At 40.1% G+C, this 18,969-nt stretch overlaps 1 protein-coding gene across 2 annotated transcripts in view; it reads left to right on the top strand.

Moving 5' to 3' along the window:
• LOC149167743 (uncharacterized) overlaps positions 1 to 18,969 on the top strand; it is a 293,220-nt gene that overhangs the window by 230,577 nt on the left and 43,674 nt on the right. Inside the window, exons 4-6 of one of the 2 annotated variants that reach the window (XM_089433124.1) lie at positions 4,697 to 4,741; positions 4,845 to 4,934; positions 5,079 to 5,180. In XM_089433124.1, coding sequence (XP_089289250.1) covers positions 4,697 to 4,741; positions 4,845 to 4,934; positions 5,079 to 5,180 — 237 coding nt within the window. The remainder of the gene's footprint in view (positions 1 to 4,696; positions 4,742 to 4,844; positions 4,935 to 5,078; positions 5,181 to 18,969) is intronic. The other variant, XM_089433125.1, reaches the window with a different exon arrangement.

The raw sequence follows: 18,969 nt of genomic DNA, 5'->3' as shown, positions 1-18,969 counted from the left end.
ATATTCAGAATAAGACTCCTCATAGAGCATTGGGGAAGAAAATGCCAGAAGGGGTCTTCACAGGGAAGAAGCTAGAAGTTAGTCACTTCAGGATCTTTCGCAGTGTTTCTTATTGCTACGTGGCAAATGAAAAGCATAACAAATTGGATCAGACTGCAGAGAAGGGTTTTCTCATTGGGTATAGCGAAACTTCAAAGGCATACATGATCTACATTCATAGCAGTAGGAAGATTGTTCTGAGACGAGATGTGAAGTTCACGGAGGATCGAGATTTTAGGAGATCTCGTGAGATGTCTGTAGGTGATCAAAATTAGTCAGCAGATGCTCCTTTCGTGTAGCAACAGGGGCAGTGAGTGGGACCGATAGGAGGACAGTCACAGGGATCGAGTACAGTGACTAGTACTAGTATTTCCTCAGGTGCAAGAGATCCGGGAAGTTCTCAGCAGACGAAGCAACAAAGACAGGACGAGCAAGAACTGTTTGAACCTCCCACCACTAGTGGTCGAGCTAGCAAAGAGGTTTGTCAAACATTGAGAGATGCAGAGGAGTGTATTGGAACTCATAGGATGGAAAAAAGATAGCAGAGAGAACCTGACAGGTACCAAGCATTGGTGGCTAAGGTTGCAGAACCTTCCAGTTTTCTGGAGGCTGCACAACATCAGGCGTTCTATCATGATGAATGATGTTTGGGAGGTGGTGCCAAGGCTTGAAGACAGGTCAGTTGTAGGTTCTAGATGGATCTATAAGATCAAGTATGCTATAGATGGCAGTGTGGAAAAGTACAAGGCTAGGTTCGTGGCAAAGGGGTATGCACAAAAAGAAGGGATAGATTATGAGGAGACCTTCACCCTAGTTTCTAGATACACCTCTATCCGGTTAGTTATATCCCTAGCAACTCAGATGGGATGGCAGATTCACCAGATGGACGTCAAGACAACATTCTTAAACGGGGTGATAGAGGAAGAGGTGTACATAGAACAGCTAGAGGGCTTCGAGACTCATGAGAGGCACACTCATGTGTGCAGACTGAAGAAAGCTCTATACAGACTCAAGTAGGCTCCCAAGGCGTGGTATGGTCAGATTGGCGTGGTATGGTCAGATTGACAGCAACTTGCAGCAGATGGGATTCATCAAAAGTGATGCAGATCCCAACCTTTACTATTTGATGGTAGAGGGTGAGCCACTCATCCTAGTTTTGTATGTGGATGATCTTTTCTTGACAGGATCATTAGGGCTCATAGAGGATTGCAAGAGGAACCTAGCAGCAGAATTTGATATGAAGGATTTGGGGTTGATGCACTATTTCCTAGGATTGGAAGTGTGGCAGAAGGATGGAGAGATCTTCCTTGGGCAAGGAAGATACGCTACAGATATTCTAAAGAGGTTCAGGATGTAGGATTGTAGACCCATGTCTACGCCCATGATCACCAACTAGAGAAAATAGATGCATCAGATGACAAGGATGTCGACCCTACCTTGTAGAGACAACTTATTGGGTCTCTCATGTATCTGGTCAACATTAGGCCAGATATTTGCTTTGCAGTCAATACTCTCAGTCAGTTCATGTTAGAGCCAAAGAGGGTACATTGGGCAGCAACGAGGCATATTCCGAGGTACGTGTGAGGCACAGTCGAGTATGGGTTGAGATATACCTGAGGGGACGACGTCAGACCATGTGGGTTCACAGATCCAGATTGGGAAGACAATTCATTAGACAGAAAAAGTACCTCCGGGTACTGCTTCAACGTTGGATCAGTGATGGTTTCGTGGTGCAGCAGGAAGCAGAATTCGGTAGCTCTGAGCTCTGTAGAAGCAAAGTACATGGAAGCAAGCACAACTACATGTGAAGCTATATGGATTCAGAATCTGCTAGTAAGCTTGTTTAGGTAGAGAATGGAGGCGACTAGAGTCTAATGTGATAATTAGAATTGCATCAAGCTCTCTAAGAATTCAATGTTTCATGACAGGGTGAAACACATAGATATTTGGTGTCATTTCATCAGAGATTATGTACAACATGGGGTAGTCCAACTACAATATGTTTCCACAGAAGTGCAGGTTGCAGACATACTCACAAAAGCTCTAGGGAGAGCTAACTTCGTCTATTTCAGAGAACATATGGGTATGGTGGAGAACTCGTTCCAGTAGGAGGGACATATTTTCAGTTGCAGATATTGCAATTGCAACAACAATAGATGAGATGGAGTTGCAGTACAGATGTAGTGTTGGTAGCAATATGGTAGTGTTAGCAACAACACAGATGCAACATCAGAGTTGCGCAGTAGTTGGTGGGCAACGACAGCTAGACATCAACAACATGACAAAAGATGATACAAAGATAGAGTGTTGTGGCAGAGTGTGCAACACTAGAACACATTCCTTGCTAAGAGGGAGTTGTAGCATCAAATGTGTTCTAGCCACGAAATTTGGTGGAGAGGCTAAAATACATGAGATCTCCAAAACCTAGAAATCATTTATGGAAATTCCATCTAGAAGTGTCTCAATTAGATTATTAGCCATTTTTAAATATTTCCTAAGTCTAAACTTAGGGAATATGGTTAATTAATCAATGTTAATTAAGATAAGGTGAGAATCATCTAGAAACTCACACGGATCGATCCAGAAATGATCCGAGCCATTGATTAAGATTTAATCTTGGCCATTGGGGTCCCAACAAGAAGATACAAGAAGGTATTGATGTGGTGATGGAGAACACACCAGTGTAGATACTAAGTTGCCCAGACAGTTTGATTTTCTCAGTGGCAAAGATTCAACAGAGAAGATAGATCCAGAGGGCGAGTAGTAGGTGGTAGAGGAGGTTAACAACATTCCTGGAGGTAATATTCCAGTCCCGGGAAGAGGCAGTGAGAGGAAGGTCGAAATCCCCAAAGGTTCTGCGCAAATAGTGTGCAAAGTGTGATGCAGAAGGTTCAGCGTGTGGCTAGCGAGGCAATTTCGGTGGCAGAAATTAGCTGTGGGCTGAGAGAAAATTCTCACAATAATTTTTCTAGTATTTTCCTCAAATTAGATTGCTAGTAGAGCATCTAAATTATTGTACTCAGAATTGCTACTGAAGAATAATAATAAAACCCTCATCTGCTGCACTGGTTTTCCCACATTGGGTTTTTCTGGGGACAATTGTCAAAAAATAACCGTGTCAAAATTCTTATGTGTGTGCTAGAATTCCTCAGCTTCTAGTATTTTATTTTCCGCAGTATTTTTATGGTGAAAATTGTAGTTGTGATTTTATTTGTTGTTTGCCGTAGCAGATAAACTGCTTAATTTAATTTACAATTAGGAGAATAATTTCCAGTTGCTGCAATAGATGAAATTTTCACAATTATGCTGACTGGATTGTTATTTGTATCAAAAAGTGATTGAAAGGAAATATAAAGTTCAATCAACAAAAAGTTAGAATCTCATTATGTGGCAAGAAGAACTGCCTTCCTGCAGTAGTAGATTGGACTACTCTACCAAGATTGAATTTCTTTAAAAGTTCAAAAAGCTGCCAAAATTGCATCCTGAGCCTCTTAACTGCAATATCATGCCTCTAGAAAACGTCAAGTTGTATCCAGATTCCAAATGGCCAATTGTATATTCAAGTTTTAGTAGCTACTAAGGTTAGTTATAAATGTGCAGATTGAGCAACTGTTGGAGTGAGGTAATTTTTATACAAAATCTGTTTTACATATCTTCTTGGTCTTTATCATTTTCTGATCCCATTTTTTTGAGGTTGACCTGCGTCCAAGCTTGGTTGGCCTATATATGTTAACATGTGTCACAAGTTAACTGGGGCTCCAGTACTGGGTCCACCTGCTTTAAAAAAATGAAATTCAAAGGTTTTTCATCTCCTCAGGTGACAAGAGGCAGTTATTTGGAAGAGAGATAATATAAGAAAGGAGATGACAAGAGAAATATATAATATAAGAAAAAGGATGAGAAGAGATAGAATCCATCTAAATTACATTAGTACGACAAAAGACACAAAAGGGACGATAGTTGTTAGGTGTAGTCCAGAAATCACAGCCACATGGGGCCTAGTAATTGACATGTTACCTTCTTGGAAGATGATTGTATGAGAGCTAGCCTTGGTCACACCACTTAACTGGAAGCAAATAAAATAAAATGAGGTGAGGACTAGCAGATAGTTATTCCCATCTATGGCATTGGTTTGCTTCTTATGCATACATGCAACTTAAGGTTGGTCAAAAACAGTTCTGAGTGACTGGCCATGCTTGGAATATGTTTCATCTTTTTAATGCTATGACTTGCCTGTAAAACCACAAACTGAGGAGGGTTTTCTTTAATTATGTTACCAAGTTTGGCACCGTCTTTATTATTCTTGGACCATTTCTTACATTGATTGAACTCAAGTTGGATTTTGGAGCTCCTTTGATTTGAATGGTTGTATATCTTTGTTTTTGGACTTGGTTTTTTCCCCACATATAATTCTCTTTTTTAATTGGTCAAATTTCTTCCAATTGAATTTGAGTTGTAGAAATCTATGTTCAAAATTAATAAACTGTAATGTTATTTTGAAATGCTTGGACATGTGAAATTCATTTCCTTTTATTAAATGGACTCCTTTAATGTTTTTTCGCTTGAAATATTATGCATGCTTGGAATGGATGCTGACTCAACTTTCTAGATCACTATTAGCAACTGAAAAAGGATTAATTTGTTTGTGCATGTTCAGGTTGGTTATGATATTGTAACGGAAGATAGATATTACCTTGGAAAGGTAAGTGACCATTGACAGCATTTTATGGGTTGCTTTCTATTATATCGCTTTGCAAACAGAAGAAATTTACAGTTCCGCTTATAGTAGATCTTTTCTTGTCAAGGTTCGTGATTACAACTTCAATATCAACTTGGGGAATGTGTCATATCTGGTGTTTGATTCCTTTGGGATTTCTTTCATTCCTTCAAGTGTGGTATGTAATATTTGTCTGTTTTCAATTTTCTCTATCATGCATAAATGCTTTCATTTTCCTTTAATTTCTGCTAGCAACTTTCTGTTTGTAAGAATTCAGAGAAACTTCCTTGATTCTGTAAATCCTCTTTTTTCGTTTTTTCAGGTAAGCACGTATTCTTTGTCTATTGATGATGTGGTCGAAGTTTCATCAGATACAATAGTAGTAGGTTATGGTGCCAACTTTCGAGTGCAAAGACTAACAAAGGTACATTATGCAAAAAACATCATGGCTAGATAATATAAATTATCTTAAAAATAACTACTATTTTGTGGGGTTAATGATTCATGCACAAGTCTGCATTTTGCTTTATGACGTTTAGATAGACCTATGTTGCACCGAGTTTCAGGAATGGGGAGATAGGTATCAGGGCAATTGGAATTTGGAAGTTAAATCCAAATTTCTGAAGGAAAGGTGAATGGGGTTATGACAAAGAATATTTAAAAAAACAAAAAATATTTACAAATATCAGTGTTGCAAGGGGACATGCTCCTTATGCTCCCAGGATGTGGGTACAGCATGGGGGACATTTTCTCATGCCCCCTTTTAGGGGGAACATAGTAGGGAATGTCCCCCTCAAAAAATGAGATGCTCCCAAGGTCCCTTTTGGCCAAAGTCCATTGTTCTGAGGAATAAAAAGGACAACATAAAATGAATGTAAACCTAATACATATACGAGGAGGAACCTAATTAGGCACTAGTTGGGTTGGTTGGCGTGCCATTGAGTATTCTGGAGAATGCAAATGATTTTGGTTTAATTGGTCCTTGTTCCTTCATGCAGTAGCTAGATGTAGAGACTAGAGGGGCATTGCGTTGAGCAGTGATGCTCATTTCATTTCATCTATTCTTCAATTAGCAATCTTAAGATTTATATCTATAAATTTTCTATGGATATTGAGACATACAATACTGATAGATGAGTTATGAATCATGATTGTTATGCTGTTTTACATTCTTACATGTATCATTTAAGATTTATTATCTCACATGTGCTGATGTATGCTATTGGTGCATTGTTATTTATGAAATTTCAATGATAATTTTTCAGTTTTCATACATTTTAATTTGAATTTCTAGTATTTTGGGCAGGATCCCCTAAATTGGATATTGTGACATCCCCTACAATGTTCCCTAGATTTTTGGGGGTGCTTCCACGCATACCTTGGATGTGTTTCTCTGCTCACATTGAATATATGCGGGGAGTGATAGGTGTAGTGAGACAGGCAGGCTACAAAACAGTACAGGATGGTATAGCCGTAACCGGGGGTATCCAGTGGTGTACTGGGATAGGTTGCGGCGTACAGGGGCATGCCGATGAGTGTAATGATACTTGGTGGTATGCAGTGATGCATGATGCGGCGCAACAGGCTCTTGGAGCATTTCCTTAAAGGAGACTTATGGACAGGGGCATTAGGTGTACCATTGGATGCAACTCACCTAGGATCAATGAGGACATTGTTGAGCATCTGGGGACACCATGTTTAGTGGATACAAGGCTTCGAGGGGGTTATTAGCAGATCCAAGGCGGAGATAGGGTCATTCGTAGGATTACTCTTGAGCATTCCGACAGAGTCTTGATCATACCCTTTGGGACATACCCACCCATCATTCTCCTGTGTTGCTTACGGTCACAAAGTGTTTGGTTGTTGCCCCTTGACACTCCATTCAGGCAACAGGGCATGGGAGGCTCACCCTAGGCAGTGGGATGAGACACGTGTCATGGGTTGGGAGGAGACTCTCCAGTTGAGACACTTGGTAGGTGCACGAGTTGACGGATACAGGCTTAGGGATGTCATGGTTGATTGTCAAGGTAGCATATGTTCCACCCTTGGGCTCACACTTGGGGAGGTGACCAAGCGGGAGTTGCATGGTAATTTTTCAGCTGGACAACTAGAGGCATTAGGTGAGCATGAGGTGCGGGGGATGGTAGTCCTTGTTGGCAGGATGATGCCTAGGCTTCCGGCAGTACCCGGGCACATCATCAGGAGCTGGGACCATAGTTTTAAAAACCGTTTTGAAAAACCGGTAACCGGTCAAACCGGCCGGTTAGCTAGCTGGCCGGTCGGAACCGGCCTAAAAACCCGGTTTAACCCATCACTTGCCCGATTTTTTGACCTAACCGGTAAAAACCGGCCGGTTTAGGACAAAACCGGCCGGTTTGTAACAAACCGGCCGGTTTTGTCCTAAACCGGCCGGTTTTAGGCACAGACTCTGTGACTCTTCATGTTGCTCTTCTAAAGCCGGAGACAAGTTTGATTGTTGCTCAGCACTTGTGCTTTGTGTCCTTTCTGCATTTTCCCCATTATTCCTTCCATGTTCTGAGCCTTTAGTCTCTCTTGCTATATTAATGAGTAAAGGATCTTCCTCTGTTTCCACATTCGCATCTGGAGAACTACTGGATTCTTTGTTCTTTTCATCTGTTGTTATTGTCAGCTCTGTTGTCTGCATGCTAACTGTTGGAAGCATCCCATCAATGCTTCTGCTCTCTGGCTCTTTTAGCTCTTGAACACCACTGCTTTCAAGTTCAACAACTTTTGCATCCCCTCTTTCTTCATTAGTAGCCTCCGCTGTTGCATCAATGACAGAAGTCCTATTGAATTCTTTATGAAGTTCTTCCTGTAGTCTTATTTGTTTTAATTCCACTGTATCATCCTTTGCATTAAAAGTCTTAATGACTGCTAGTGCTAAAATAGTAGGTTGAGCTATGTCGGATTCCTCATATTTCTCTTTCAATGATGGAGATGACACATTTAGTTGCTCATCAACATCTATATTTTTATTATTCTGGTCAACTTTAATATCCTTGCATTCAATTTCCACATCTAGTACAGCCTCTGCTGCAACATTGTCAGCCTGAATGTCTTTTTTTATTGTTGTAGTTGTACATGATAGTTTGTGATGTTCTCCTGTTTGGAGTGTGGCATTTGTTCTATCCATCATTGGAATATTAGCGTTTGATGTTACTGCACTGGCAGGTGGTGCTGGATATGGGTCTTTACCCTTGTCTTCTAGAGGGTCCTGCTTTTTTTCATCATATATACTTGCTGTCTCTTCTGCTTTCCTGATCTTAATACTTTGAATATCCATGCATTGCCCCTGTGCTGCTGTATTTAATGCTGTAACATCTACCTCTTTTGTTGCATCAGTTGCTATTGGATCCAGGACTTTGTGCAGTTCACCTGAAGTAATTGTTGGGTCTGCTTCCCAGGCATTGTTCCTTGTATGAAGCATCTCTCCATCTTTTACTTCATTGATAAATGGAGCTGACTGCATTTTTTTATGTTGCTCTTCCAAAGCAGGAGACAAGGTCAACTGTTGCTTATCATCAACTGTGCTTTCTGTTTTTTCCACATTTCTCTTGTTACTGTTTTCATATCCCATACCTTTATCCTCTGTTGCTGCATCAATTTGTAGAACAGTTCCCTCTGTAGTCACATCACTAGCTAGAGCTCTACTGGTTTCTTTTTGCTGTTTATTTATTTGTTCTGCCAGGTATGCTATCTGTTCATTTTCTTTGGTCGGAAGTATCCCAACAACTTTTGTTGTTGTAATATTTGCTGGATTACTTTGTGATTTTGTCTGTTGATCTTCCATAGCTGGAGACAGAACTGTTTCTTGTTGGTGATGGACTTGTCGATGATATGTATTGCACTCGGTGCCATTTTGATATAATCACCTTTGCATGGTATATAAATGAGCAAACTTTGCATATTTTGTCTCTATTCGCTTGGAATCATGGTTTTACATCTTAAAAATAGTTTTGTTTCATTAAAAATTAATTATTTAATGTATTTTTTTAAAACCGGTTCGTTTAGACCAAACCAGTCCCGGTTAGACCGGTTCCGGTCGGTAAACCGGTTCATTAGGTGGACCGGTCCGGTCACCGGTTCCGGTTTTAAAAACACTGGCTGGGACAACAGATCTTGCCGTGTGATTAGGCAGGCACAGAGGAGTTGGTTATTCACGGCACAGGTTCTTGATGCTCGATGCCTACCTATTGGATACCTATAGGAGTCAGAGATTGGACACAAAGGGGTCCAACAGCTAGCAGCATATCACAACGACGGGTAGAGAGGATTGGGGGTTGTGGACCTCTAGTACGGTTATGGGATCTAGGGATCCGGTGGATTGGTGGGATACTTTGTGAAAATTCCTAAACCCGGAATCCTTATTGTAGAAACTTGATGTTACTTCTCGTATTTGTTAATCCATACAAGTTATTTACTGTGTTCTACAATAAATATCAAAGTAAATACAACAACAACATTCGCTAAAAATAATATGCTGAAACAAGAAACTGAACAAGGAAAAGATACAACACAAGTGACAACTATTTTTGGACAAATGTCCCCAAAAAAACCCAATGCGGGAAAATCGGTGCAGCAGCATCGAGGGTTTTTATTATTATGCAGTGGTAATTTTTTAATACAACTTCTGGATGCCTTCTCGATAATCCAGTTAAAGAAAATATCACTGACAGAGAGATTTGTGAGATTACCTCACACTATCACTGGAAATCTTGGCTCATCCAGCCCCTGAATCATTGCCCCTGATTGGCTCTGCATTGCTTCTGCGTCAGCCTAGCGTCAAACCCTCTGGGGACAGCGTCACTCCTCCATCCAATTGATTTGCTGCCCAGGAACTTCGATTTCTGCTTGTCGGTCTCACACCCTGGCTTCCAGCTCAGAAATCGATCTCCCCAGCAATTTTTTGGACCTCCTCAAGGCTATGCGCTGCCTTTGCGTTAGCTACCTCTGCGTGGGCATGCGTAGCTCTATGTTAGCCTCTTCTGGCTCAGCGCTGCTTGGCCTGGATCTCCCTCTGCCTCCTCTGTTGAGTATTCCCGGATCAGGAGACATCTTCAACCGGAACTATCCTTGCCCCTCATTGCAAAAGCTCCCTTCGAATTTCTCATCGGCAGTTGCTCTGCTTCATAAATTCGATCTTATGAACTCTCTGTGTGTGTCTTCCAAATGACCCTCAAGCCTCCTTAAATAATATTCTCGTTGACATTCAATGACCCAGAATAGAAGCTAATCAATGGATAAGATCATTTCTACTTGATCCTCATCTTCTTCTAGAAGTTACACCCACAATTGTTATTTATTTTAATTTCCTAAGTTTAGACTTAGGGTCCCATTAAAAATAATTAATTATTTTAATAAAGCTGTCTTCGAGTGGAATTTCCCAAAACGCTTTCTGGGTTCTTTGGAATACATGTGCCCACGCCTCCTTGCAAAATTTGAGACTTAGAGCACAGCCGATGCTACCAGAAATCAACATACTCTACTCTTGAGTGAGCATGGTCAGAATAACAGGCAAATTGATTCATTCATAGGCAGACACATGGGGAATCACCGAAGCCCTCACCATATTGTTTCTTAGGATTGGGGCCAACCATGGAGTGATAGGCACTGGCACTATTGAGTCGCTTTGGCAGGTTGGGCCTAACGTCGATCATCACATAGATTGTGGTCGAGAGTTATGCGAGAGGGGGCTTTGGTATGAGCATGCTAGACAGTTAGTGATGACCAAGGTGTCGCATGGTCAACACGACAATTTCTTCCTGTGATGGGCATGGGACCCTAGCGTCACAGTACTTGGCAGTTAAGCTACCCATAGGGGTGAGTTGGTTTTTATAGGGGAGGACTATCCAAATTTTCCATCAAGTTTCAGTGATTCACTGATGGCGTTGGTGACTTCCACAACATGGCAGGTTGGCCAACAGGAGGATTTCAGGAGGAGCTCATGCATGGGAGACTTCATTCACATAGAGATTGAGTTGTATCTTCAGGGGCCCACAATCAATGTGCATGAGGTGGACTATTCGATAGGGCAACTTCATGAGGATTTGGACAAAGTTTTACATCGTCGAGATGCTCTACTTATTGGCGGTAGACAAAGGGCTTCTAATGCCCATATCTGGCAGGATAGTGAGTGGAGCAAGGGGTGCTTCACGTTGATCAGGTTGGCTTGCGATCCTGGTATTGAGGGACTCCTTCACTATAGGATAGTACAAAGATTAGGGATGATCCAATGGTACATTTGGGACCCTGGTGAAGTTTGCAGTGACAGTAGGGATCCACAGTCAGAGAGGGCGCTTGTTTAGGCATTGCTTGAGGACAAACCATTTTTGATGGGGAGGACTATAATGTCCCCAATTTTGATTTTTCATTTGAGGGAGTTAATGGAGTTTATTGGGGAGGTGCTAAGCATAGCACAATTTTGTAAATTGAGCATTGGAGACATTTTTGGGGTATGGGACTTAGGAAAAATAGAAAATTAGTTTTCTAGTGGAATGTGGGGGCCACTTGGAGAGAAAAACGAATTGCCAAGGGAAGGAAGTCGAAATATTAGATGGAGGGACCCACATGGCGAGGCAAGAAAAAAATTATAAATAGGAGCATAGAAGCTAATAGGGTCTTTTGTTCACTCATCTATTTCCTTTGTTGCTTAAGCTGTTTAGTTGGGTCACTATGGGTCACTAGTGCTGCTTAGTACAAAATTTTCCAAGGGAAGAACTCACCCTTCTTTTGGTGGACTTCGAGTGCCACCCTAGTGAGGTAATTTATTGTTACTTTGGTGAGAGGGTTGTGGAGTATTGTGGCACATCTCAGCAGATTCTTTCAGCCAATTCATACTTCAGGGAGGACGCAGTAGAGAAATCGTACCATTCATTTCAGCTAGCTTCTGAGTGTATTTTGCCGGGAGAAAATTAGTTGAGTTGCTTGAGGGGGAGCTCAACCTTTGTGGAAAGTTTTGGAGCTGGAGGTGGCTGCTATTGGGGGGAAAGAATTTATCTTCCTAGGGCTTGCGCAAGGAGTCATTGGACAACGTTTCTGTGGAGCTGGTTCCAACTATCTTGTGTCAGGATTTGATGTGAGACTTCTCCCTTACATCTGGGAAAACTTCCTTTATCATTCCTATTGCAGATTGAGGAGGAATAAGGAGGATTTCAACAGATTTCATCACTGGGGGATGCAGTCTTTGTTCAGGAGGGCGTAGTGCCAAAATAGGGCAATTTTGGAAGGTCAAAATTAGCCAAAACCCTTTCTGGGTTTTTGTGGGTTTGTTGAGAGGAGTTCAGGCTTAAATTTGCAAAATTTTCCGGGCAGTATTCAGGCCATAATTCCCATTTTTGTCCAGCAGTACGTTTTATTATTCAATTGACAATTGCACCATTTTGTGGGTTTTCCGAGTGGTTGGTTTGGGGCAGATTCCTTTCTGGGTTTGGATGAGTATTTTTGGGAGAAGCTACAACTGCATTTTCAGGCGATTCTGAGCATCATAGAGGGTCATTCTAAGCATTTCTAGTGCAACAACAATTGCTAATTTATGGGTCTGCGCAGAAGGATATTGGGCCGAAGTTTCCTAGCTCTTGGGGTCATTTCCTCCACTTGGGTTTGCTCTAGCTTGCTTATGCAAGCCCAAGTGCACTTGTTCCTTGCTATATGTACTCCTTACAGTTCATAAAGTAATAAATTGGCTCAACATATTTGCTCAACTTCTTGGTGTTTTTGATGGTGCATGCGTGTTTATAATTTTATTTGCTATAGCCTAGTTCATGTGTCTGTTATTAGTTGTAAATTTCAATTTCGAACATTACGGGAATGAAAGGAAAGTTGGCAAATGATCATCATGAGTTGGTATCCTATTGATGGAGCGGTATTTTTATTCAGGGACATAGCATAGCGAGAGAGATCCAAATGACCAATAGGTGGGACCAATTGTCAATACTCCCAAAGTGCAGAACATTGGTCTATTCCAAATGACTAATAATCTAGACTGCAACCTCTTGCAAATGGCATCATAGCCTTACATACATGAGGACAAAATGGACTGCATGTGTGTTATGACTGTGTTAGGATGATGTTTCCTAATGCTGAAGAAGCATTGGAACATTTGCAAGATCAAGTTGTCACACTCCAACTCAAACACGAGGTCATAAGATTTAACCAAGGCCATGACTTCTAGAATCTCTAGCCTCTTCCCAAAGGTAGGGTCCTCACCATTATGCAAATCCTAAAAGGCATCCACTATCAGTCTAAAGACTCTCCTCATAATGTTATCACTGTAAGGGGGTATAGGTGTGGTCAACATCATGATACCACTGAGACAAGAGGCAACTCGAAGTTTGACTCCTATACAAGGTTGTTCCAAATACTTATGTTGTACTAGGGAAAGCATGGCTAGTTTTAGAGCCCAAATCAAACTCTTCACATCTAATTGATCTACCTTGGAGAGGAGTGAAGAAAGTTCTTCCAATTTGAGAAGGGATTTTACTAAAAACCCCATGAATCTCAAATCTTTCCCAAGTGCATAGATTTTGTATCCCAACTCATGCTCTTTTTGTGGTTGCTCTTGCTGTAGCAAAGTAAGTATCCCCTTGGAAAAGGATCTGTTGATTTTTGTTACTAGTTTATAACTTTATTAAGGAAATTTATGAAGGTTTGATCCATGTTTTAGAATGCTCAAATGAGTTCGATACCACACTGCATGCATGCAAAACCCAGGTGAAATGAAGTAGACCCAAGTGCTTGAAATAACCCAAACAGGTAGCACACATTGCCCAGAAAATGTTGCTGTTGCTACTGAAGAAGAATTGGAGTTTCTACCCTCAAAACTACTTAGAAAATTAAAAAAAAATTAACTTGGAGCTCCTCACACCAAACTCGTAAAAACCCAAAAATGGTTTGTCTTAAATCCAAGCCAAGATCAAGTTCACCAAGTGGTGTGAATTACCCAATTTACCAATAAAACGAATTGCTGAAGGAATGTTGATTTACATCCCGAATACTTCTTGGAAAATTTTGAAATTTTAACCACAGACTCTTTTCATAAAACTCAGAAAACCCAGAAAAATCCTTGGTAGATTCCAACTGCTCCAGAAAACCCAATTTAGTGCAAGTTTCCCAGTCCCAAAAAAAATTAAAATTTTCTTTCATGCATTTTGTCAAACAGTTTATGGGCAAACATTTCTTCGAACATTTTGAGAGCAAGATTATAAACTTTGGGGGAAATATTAATTTGATAAAAAATAATACAAGCAATATATCAAATCAAGAACCTTGATATTCTCTTGAAGATTACCCAACAACTAGTGGCTCCTCAACACATAAAATTCTGACCCCAACAATAAATAAATCAGTTCCTCTGAAATGATAATCCCAACCTCCTTTTGGGAATAATTAATTTGGCCTTCAAGAATTGATGATTAAACTCGACCCCAATAAATAAATTAGCTCCTGCAAATGAACTCGACCCCAATAGATAATCTCAGCCCAGTAGATAAATTCGAGTTTCGACAAATGAATTCGGCTCCAACAAATAAATCTAGCATTGGAAAATAAACTTGGCTCCAATAGATAAATCTAGCTCCGACAAATAAACTGGGCTCCAATAAATTCAACTGCTGCAAAATAATTTGACCCAACAAGAGAAATCCAGCTTGGCAAGATAAATTTGGCCTAGCGAAATAATCTTGGTCCAAAAAGATAAATTCGGCCCAACAAAATAATTCCAGCCCTGCAATAAATCCAATCAAACAATTTTTTTTTTGGACACACCTGCAACAATCATCCTCCGACAAATAGATTAAAAATTTTAATCCACAAACAATAATAGCTGCAACTGAAACCCTTGAACTTGGTCTTTCAAAAATAACCCACAAATTGATCTGCAATAAAACCTTCAGGCTGGCAAGAAAACCAGCTCTGATACCACTGTAATGTCCCAAATACAGTTTTTATAAGTTTCTTAGGATTTTTCTCAAGGAAAATATTGCCGCAAATTCCATAAACAAATTGCATAAATTAATCCATAAAATTAATAGCAAAACCATGAAATATTGCTCTAATACCACTGTAATAATCCAAATATAAATTTAGCAGCAAATTGCTTCAAAAATTTTAGCCATCAGCTCCATAAACAATTTGCACAAATTAAACCACAAAATTTACGGAAAGCTTAGAGAGAGCTTGGAGTGTATTGTAACGAGCCTTGGCTTCTCCATAGTGCAGAGCTAGTACATCTCTTTGGAGGAGCAAGTGGTTGTGATTATAATGTTCCACTATCGAGGCTAGTGGAAGTCATGGTTGTATGTTTGACTGGATCTTTCACTCTTTTAATATAACAGAGCCAACATGTTTCATGCATATGATGTTATTGTAGTTTGGATATCCTGGTTACTTTAATGAAGTATGCAGCTGTAATTTACGCATGTATATATGGACTATTCCGTATGTGTTTGTATGAATCTTATCAAAGCGTGTTGTTGATATAATCCATCACCTTGGATCATCGGCTATCCTGCTTTCCATCTCGTGATGTCTTTCTGCTCGTGTTTTCCCTTTGAAGCTGCGTGCTATCACAGGTTTCTAAGGGGCGCACTCTTCCCCCCTTCCTTGTGTTAGAGCCTTTCATCCACCTTCCTTGACTTGTGGCAAGGTCACACCCTTGCTACCAGCAAGGACGTCTTACATACCTCTGCGCGCAACCACAGTCAAGGTGATACCATACTACCCACTGTTGGGACTCCTACTCCAAACGATCTGAGGTCTAGTTGGGACTTCTTACCGAGGAGATCCCCTGACATGTTGGTGGGTCCATCACCATCAACATTTCTGGCACTAGAAGGAGGGCTAGATGACACGCTGAGTCCTTACATCCTATTTTGAATCTTTGCACATCTATCATGGATATCTTTGTAGTTAACCATCCGCGATGTCTGTCCAATGCACATCCCTTTGAAATCACGGAGTTTTTTGATCACTTGTCTGAAATCACATATGATGGTGAAGGCGAAGTGGCCTGGCCTGAGCACTTACATGACTTCCTTGCATTCTTGGAGGATGTGAAAAAGTTTGATGAAGTAGAGGTCAGCGTGCTGCTTGCAACTACACTTCGTGAATCTATACAACGATGGTGCCACAACATGCCTCACAATTGCGTGTGTTGACCACTACGTGTCAACTTCCCATAGCAAGTACACCCCCTTTTCTTCGCAAAAGGGATAGCGCTTGATTGACATGTCTGTGCCATTCGACAGTCATCGTCGACTTGATCATATTATGTTGTAAACCCAGTCTGCATGTGTGAATTGTAAATAATCTTAGCAGATATGAGTCATGTATGTTAATTGCCTAGGTGGATCTAATTTTCTCGTGATAATCTACGTTCCGGAAGGTTTTTTGTCTCACCGATCCATGATCGGCAGAGTTTTCCTTCAGCCTAACCCCAAAGTCGAAATGAATTTTGTCATTAGAATCTTAGAGGAATCCTAGTGTGTTAATCTGCCAGATTATAGTTGTGTCGCAGAACTGGGTGGTTTATGAGGGTCTATGTCAAATGGGTTTTCCCCCTTGAGATGTACAATTGTAAAAGTCATGATGTAAAGTGTCTTGAGGGTTAGAAAATCTTTTAATCCCCTCATAAGTCCTAAGTCCTAGGTCCTAGGTGATTTTTCCAAAGACTAAGTTCGAGGATCCATTTAAAAATAAATTTAAAATTTAAAATTTTAAAAATTGAAAAGATAAAAAACAATAAAAAAAAGAAGAATATATATATAAAATAAAAATAAAAATAAAAATAATAATAATAATAAAATAAAATAAAAACTTAAAAATAATAAAATAATAATATTTTTGAGAAAATAAATGTAGAATTTCAATTTTTTAATGCATTAAAAATTCGACGGATGAGATTAAGAGATATCTTGATCCTCATCGGCGTTCGAGATCATTTTGACATGGATCACTCGAACTAGCCGTTGGGAATTTTTCCTTTAAATAGGGTGCGAAGGGTCATTTGAGATCATTCGATCTGTGAGTCTTGTGCTGAAGAAAGCTCTCTTGTAAACTTTTTCTGGTGCAAATAAAGAAAGACTTTGGGGTTGAAATCTTGCTGGTGTTACTCTCCTGAAAGTGCTGTGAGCTATTTTATTTTCTGCATAATTTTATTTTCAGCCATTAGTAATAGCTTGATGTAGAGTATTGTTGAACATAGGTATCTTGTTCACTTACTAAGGTTTGAATGGTATTAGAATTTTTGAAATAATGGCAGGTATCTCCATTGCATTTAGGATCTAGTACTGTTTTTTCTCTCTTTATTGATGGTTGAAGTGAGCTGTGCAGGAAACCCTTATTCAGAAAATCAGTGGGCGTTTGGGGAAGTTCTCGGCTGAACCAGCCAACTCCCGCAAAGCACTCTCTTGTAGAGCCCAGCCAGTTTTGATTCTGGGTTTATCATTTAGAGTTTATTTCTGAGTTGCATGAGAGTTTTTTCTAAAGCATTTCATAGCAAATCTGAAATTCTGAAAATATTATTGAAGGTTATTGTCAAATCTGGCTGTTGTAGAGTCACAAAGCTGTAAATGATGTAATTGTTTAGTTGATCTAAGGTTTTAGTTTCGTTTTCTGCACATAGTGTCTCTAGGTGTTTGTTCTGCTGTTGCAGGTTGCAGATCTAAAGGTGAGCTTAAATCTTGAAGCCAGATCTAGGCCCTGGAGGGTAAGATCTGGCCTCAGAATCAGCTATTGCAGGAATACTTATTTCAGAGCTGGAAATCTTTGTGGGGTTTGATAACTGGAAGCGCTGAAGCAGAGGAATATCACTTTATTTGCAAATTTCTGAGGAATTTTAAAGGGTTTACTAGTTTCTGGCTGCATATTATATTTCTCTGGAAAATTTATACAAAAAAAAATATATATACATATATTTGTTTGCCCTCTGGGATCTGTTCAGCTCCAATCATTTTCACGCAGGCCTTTTTTGCTGCTGCCTCACTCGAATCCATCTTTAAATCCTGCAAAAGGCACTGTCATTCAAAGCTGCCCTGTGGATACAAATCGCAGTCCAAAAATCGTATCAGCAATCGCAGCCGCATTCTTGTTTGAGCCTGCGTCTCCATTCCACACCACCCACGCTGCTTCACGCTGTCAATCCTTTGCCCATCTGCGTGCTACATACTGCCTGTCCGCTGTTACGCTGGCCTCTATTGCTGCTGCCAGAACCCACAAACAAGTGGCTGCCTCCTGCAAACACTAGATCAAAGTGGCATTTTTCCCACGTATTTTTAATTCTCTCCGCAGCTGCCATTACCCATTCGCTCTCCACGCTGCGGCTACACCTTTGCTTCCTGCAAAACACTTCACGCAGCTGCCTCAACGCTGCTATCCAATCTACAAGCAATACGCATTTTCCTCCTCAGCAGATTCATCGCTGCCCCATCAGCTCCAACCAATCCATCAATTGCATCATCTCCATTCGACTGCCTGTCCCTTCTCTCCACGTAGTTTTTCATCTTCCGCCTTTCTACTTGCAAACAAAACTCAAAACACGTTACCTTTCCCACGTTGCAACCTTCCTAAACTTGCATTGCTGCTATATCCGTGTCACTCCTCCGCTTGCCTTCATCGAACCCGCACCATCGCGTTGTTGCGTCTTCCATCCGCTGCAGTCTTCTCCCTGTCATTATTCTGCAGCCTGACCAAACCTATTCCACCGTCGTGTCTGCTCCTTCCTGCGGAAAAAACAAATTTTTTTGAAATATTTTCTGAGCACGAGCTAGGTTTCTATGTTTTGGATTTTAGTTTTAACGTGAATATGATTTTAGTTTTGGGTTTTGGTTTCATATAACAAAAAAATAAAAAGGTAACGTTTAGTTTTATATTTTCTTTATAATTTAGTTAGGGTAAGGTTTTTAAACTTTTATTTGATTCTTTGTATATTCGACTAAGGAATTTTTTTTAGTTAGATTTCTTTTAATATAGTTTTAGATTTGGATTAGGATTTAAGTTATTTTAGTTTTTCATTCAAAAATATAACCATAAAAATTCATAAAAATTATAAAACTTTAAAAATCATAAAGAGTTTCTCTTCTTATGGTTTAGATTTTTTGATTTAATTTAGTTTAGAATTAATTTTGTTTAAAGTTAGACCTAACAAAAAAAAAAAAAAAAAAAAGCTTAATTTTTCTAGTTTTGTTTTGTTTTGATTT

This window comes from Pinus tabuliformis, chromosome 5_1, assembly GCF_031772625.1.
Source record: "Pinus tabuliformis cultivar Carrire ecotype Pingquan chromosome 5_1, CPIR1, whole genome shotgun sequence".
In the NCBI taxonomy this organism is placed as follows: domain Eukaryota; kingdom Viridiplantae; phylum Streptophyta; class Pinopsida; order Pinales; family Pinaceae; genus Pinus; species Pinus tabuliformis.
The sequence above is the reverse complement of the archived record's forward strand: the minus strand, read 5'-3'. Positions and strand labels throughout refer to the sequence as shown.